This window comes from Rattus rattus, chromosome 3 (genome assembly GCF_011064425.1).
Source record: "Rattus rattus isolate New Zealand chromosome 3, Rrattus_CSIRO_v1, whole genome shotgun sequence".
Lineage (NCBI taxonomy): Eukaryota > Metazoa > Chordata > Mammalia > Rodentia > Muridae > Rattus > Rattus rattus.
The window spans coordinates 59,151,843-59,156,653 of NC_046156.1; the positions used below are offsets into that span (position 1 = coordinate 59,151,843).

A 4,811-nucleotide genomic window follows, 5' to 3' on the forward strand; every position below is an offset into this window, starting at 1 on the left:
CACGAAGGGATATCAAGGCCAGAACTCAAGGTAGGAACCTGAAAGACCATGGAAGAGCACTGCCCACTGGCTCCCTCCTCAGGCCTGGCTCAGTTTGCTTTTCTGTACCACCCAGGACCACCTGCCCAAGGGGGTGGCACCACCCACAGTGGGCAGGGTCCTTCCACAGCAATCCTGAATCAAAAAAATGTTCCCCAGACTTACGTACAGGCCAATCTGATTGAGGCATTTTCTCCACAGAGGTTCCCTCTTCACAGAAGACTTCAGCTTCTGTCAAGTTGATGAAAAAAACAGAAGTAGCCCAAACCACGCAGCAAACGTCATTTTCTTGTTGGCAGCCATGCTAAGACACTGCTGAGGGCTGACATCTTTTATAGGCTACACAGAACACAGGTGTTGTGATAGTTCAGGATAATGGACCCATCCCTGCTTACCTTAAACACCACATCAGAAACACACAGCGACAGACAGAGCTGTCTGTACCCACCAGAAGAGACAGGCCAGGAAGTCTCACTGAGGATCAACCCTTGTAACCTGTGGGTTTTTTTTTTTTTAACTTATAAAATGTGTTACCACCAAGTATCCTGCAGCAGATGCACAGGGGCATGCAGCAGGCCAGATGCTAGCACCACAGAAGCTGAAAGGTACACAGGGGAGAGATGAGCTTCCTTCATCCGGAATTTAAGACAGTGCTATACTCTGAACACCACAGCTGTCCTCTGACACGGATTACACTCAGATGGACTATTAGCTGTCTTTTCAGGTAATCCAACACTTGATCCCAAACTGAAAGGAAAATTCATCCTGGGGGAGATTGCACTGATTTGTTTCAAACAATAACATCATTTCTTTTTTTTTTTTTTTTTCTGATTTGAAATGTATGGGAAATTTACGTGACATCATTCTGGGAAAAGAACAAAGAGTCATTTGAATAAGTGATGAACTTGTTAAATGACCAAACGTATTAGGTGACAGGATTGCTGGTGACATTTGTGACCTGACATTTCTTTGTTTTAGATAGAGTCTTGACTGTTTGTTTTGTTTTGTTTTTGGTTTTGCTTTTATTTTTTTTTTAAACATTTGAACCATCTTTTATATTTTGATGGCTTAAGTAAAGCTAATGTAAGTACATTAGGAAGGAATGTGGTACAGATTTAACCTCACTCTGTTACCCTCTGCTCCTGGGGAGTTTTTAAGAGTTTTGTCTGTGAGAAGGAAGCCTAGGAAACGCATCTGGGATAAACAGAGGAATCTCAAGTTACTGTTGTGACCCAGCTGTATAGCACTGATTGGACAGTTAAATAAGGACCCTAAGCAAGAACTGTGCATTGTCGGGGTGCACTGTGTGAAGGTTGCCTCTGTCTATCCCACCATTGATGGTTGTGCCAGCACAGAGCTGAGAATTGCTGTTCTTATGGCCTCATAGTTCATAAACATTCACCTTCCTCACTTGTCGAATGGCTTAATAAGAGCTGATGGATAACAGCTAGGCAGACAGGGGAAGGCGGAACTTCTGAGCTGAGAGAGGGTCTCCAGGAGGACAAAATTAGAAGTGGGGGTTCACGAGTGGGACACAGAGGCGGCCGGATGTGAGCAGACGCAGAGTTGACTGGGCACAGGTCGTGGGCTAGGACAGGCACATCGATTTAGACTGAGCTGAGCGTCTGCCCAGCTAAAGGCCTAAACTATCATAAAAGCTCGTAAGTCTCTGTGTCAGCATTTAACCAGTGGATCCAGGGAGTCCCACTACAATGTATGGCAGCCAGTAGGACTTCAACATGAGCCATGAGTACAGAAATGCCCAAGTCACCCCTGTGTGAATGCGAAACAAAGGGATTATTCTTTTTTCATTCATTCATTAATGGATTTACTTTACATCCTGATCACAGTTTCCCCCCCTCCCTCCTCACCTCCCAGCCCCTCCCCCTCACCTCTTCTTCCCCTGAGTCTCAGCTAGTTTTTTTTGCTGGCGATTACGAAACAAATTTTTCATTCGCTGCGTAAAACACACAACAAATACAGAAAAGATGAACAGAATAGTACGCAGCACATACAGCAAGTGAACCTTTTCGAGTCTCGCCCTGGGTCCAGGGGGCCCACTGTCAATGCTCCCACCGTACCCTACCTCCACACAGAATGGGGGTTCCCAGCCATACGTGCAATGGCAGTTCTTTTTGTTGTTGCAAACACCCCGGCTATTGCACTTTTTAGGCAAACAGTCGAACTTCAGGGTGGCGTAGTCAACGCAAGTCCTGTTAAGGCACACCCGGTTAGAACCGCAGGAGGTACCGTCGTTGACATCACCTATGTCGGGTACCCCGTGCGGTATCATGGTCCCATGGTAGCTCGTGCCCCAGCACTTGAGATTGTCTCTCTTCAGGTGGGTGCTCAGTAGAAGGGTGTGATCGGGAAATATGGGGACGGCTTTAATGTTTACACACTGGAGCCGACCACAGACCGTGTTGTCTCTATGACACTTGGTGTATCGGGTAAAATTTACAATGCCACAGTTCCCAGACTGGTCACCTATCATGTTAACTGCATCGTAACACTGGCGAGGGGCCTCCTTGGCTCTACGTCCAAAAATGGCCTGGCACTGCAAGGACCTGGATCTGCACCCCTTATTGAAGCAAAAGCCTCCATACCTGCACGGAGTCCCATCCTGCTTGTAATAGTCTTTCGGACAGAAACCTGAGAGCCCGTCACAGTACTCTGCGAGGTCGCATTCATTTTTTTCCTCCCTGCACACATAGCCCGATGGAAGAAAGTTGCACTTATGACAACAGAGCCCGGAGGAGCAGTTGACGCCCTCTTTCCACTTACAGTCTGGCCCGCAGCACAGGTCGCTTTTGCACTCTTCTTCGGAGCCGCAGTCACACTCCTCCTTGTTTTCCACAATTTTATTTCCACACCTCTCTACTATATGCAGCTTTGGGAAGTCAGATAGACAATAGGACATTTTGTAAGACGCGTGTAAAAAATACTGATGGTAACTACAGTTACTAAACCCTGTACGTCCTGTACCCATGACACAGCTCTTCCTGCCTCTGCACTGACAGAATTCCTCATCATGATACATCCCCACACAATGGCCCATTTCGTGAGCAGTCCAAGTGGCAGGTCCCAGGAGATTAACGTTGAGGAAGCTGCTTGCGGATCCAGCATGGAATTCTTCACATGCCCTTCCCCAGGACCACGCAGTAGCATCACTGTATCTCCTTGCAATGTATAAATGTGTCCAGTCCGCAGGAAGCCGGTGTTGCAGCGAAGCTCTTTTGTAAAGCACGAATTGGCCTAACACTTGGGATAAACTGGAATAATAAAGATGTATTTTGTCAAACTGCGTCCAGACTTCAAGCGCCTTCAGTTGAATCTTCAAGCTGACATCCTGAAAGTAGGTGTCTGCAATTGAAGCCAAGAGAATGGCGTCCTCTACCATTCTAGTCATATTGCCTCGGGTAAACACATATCTACTCAGGTCAAAGACCATGACCAATTCCAAGTACCTTTGGTGCTTGTAGGACTGATGAAAGTTTTTTATCCTAGCCACTTCCTCTTCCTCGGCTGTTGGCCCATCTGTTTCTTCATCAACCACACCACAGGTCTCATTGCCGGAGTTGTCCTCAGTTAGGAGATACACTACATGTTCAAAACGGGGAGAGGCCCTGAGGGGTTCGATTTGGTAGTATCTGGAGTCAATGTTCAAGACGCCTCGCAGACCCCCCATGCATGTACTCAGAGTAGATTCGGCTTCTTGAGAGCCCTCCACGAAGCCCACGTAATTACACTGGTCTGGAATATGTGGGTAGTCCTCTATCAGACTGTCCTCTTTGGTGAAGGAGAAAACTGGCAGGTGTCTGGGCAGCAGTAACTTCTTGGGCCGCAAGTGCACCACGCGCTCCTTGCCTTCTATATGTAAGAGGTATGACAAAGAACTGTCGACACCCTGCGCCTCTTTCCTCAAGCTTAGTACTTTGGGAATGGTGATTTCATACGAGTCGAAGCCCCAGTCAGGGTCAAATAGTAGGTCTTCGGCCATAGCCTCAAGAAAGAGCATCGCCAGAAGCAGCCAGCGGTGTTGGGGGAGGGAGGCCCACACTGACCTCATGATCGGTTCTGTTTATCCCCACTTGGTTTGTTCTAGACTCAGGAGTTGCAGGAGCAACTCCAGCCTCTGGTTTGGGCATCAGATTTCCATGGGACTCCACTACGAGGACAGGAGCCGCAGGCGCACCGCTCCCCTGGCAGGCTTTCCTGGGAGTTAGATGGCGGGTTTTCCCCAGGCGCCCCCTACCCAACGCATCCAGTTCGTTTCCCTCCCCCACCCCCCACCCCTGCCCGGGGCAGTAAATTAAGCTCGCGCTTAAGAGTAGAGGAAAACCTGAGCGCGCGAACAATAGAATAAGGAGCGGCCCCAAGCGTGTTCTAAACACGAGGGATGCAGAGGGGCGGTTGTAGATTCAGAGATGGAGACGGAATAGGGAGATTGGCTCAGAGACAACTTATTATGGAGTCTGTCTACAGGAGAACGGAAGAAATCACGTGCTTTGCCTGGTGGTTGTGGCACATGCCTTTCTTTAATCCCAAAACTCCGGGAGGCAGAGGCAGTGGGATTTCTGTGAGTTAGAGGCCAGGCTGGTCTCCAGTGTGAGGGAGGACTACACAGAGAAATTCTGTCTACAAACAAACAAACAAACAAACAACAACAAAACCATCACTACCCCCCCACACACACATTTTATAGCGCCTCCCTCGCCTCGCTGGTAAGTGTGCCCCATTTTCTGGTGGCTGTCTCCAAGAAGCTGAAGATA

At 48.4% G+C, this 4,811-nt stretch overlaps 1 protein-coding gene across 1 annotated transcript; it reads right to left on the minus strand.

Annotated features, from left to right (window-relative positions):
* Positions 1-1,927: 1,927 nt before the first annotated feature.
* On the minus strand, positions 1,928-4,108 carry Adam30 (ADAM metallopeptidase domain 30). Its single transcript, XM_032896682.1, has one exon. The coding sequence runs from the start codon at positions 4,106-4,108 to the stop codon at positions 1,928-1,930; it is 2,181 nt and encodes a 726-aa protein (XP_032752573.1).
* Positions 4,109-4,811: the final 703 nt, after the last annotated feature.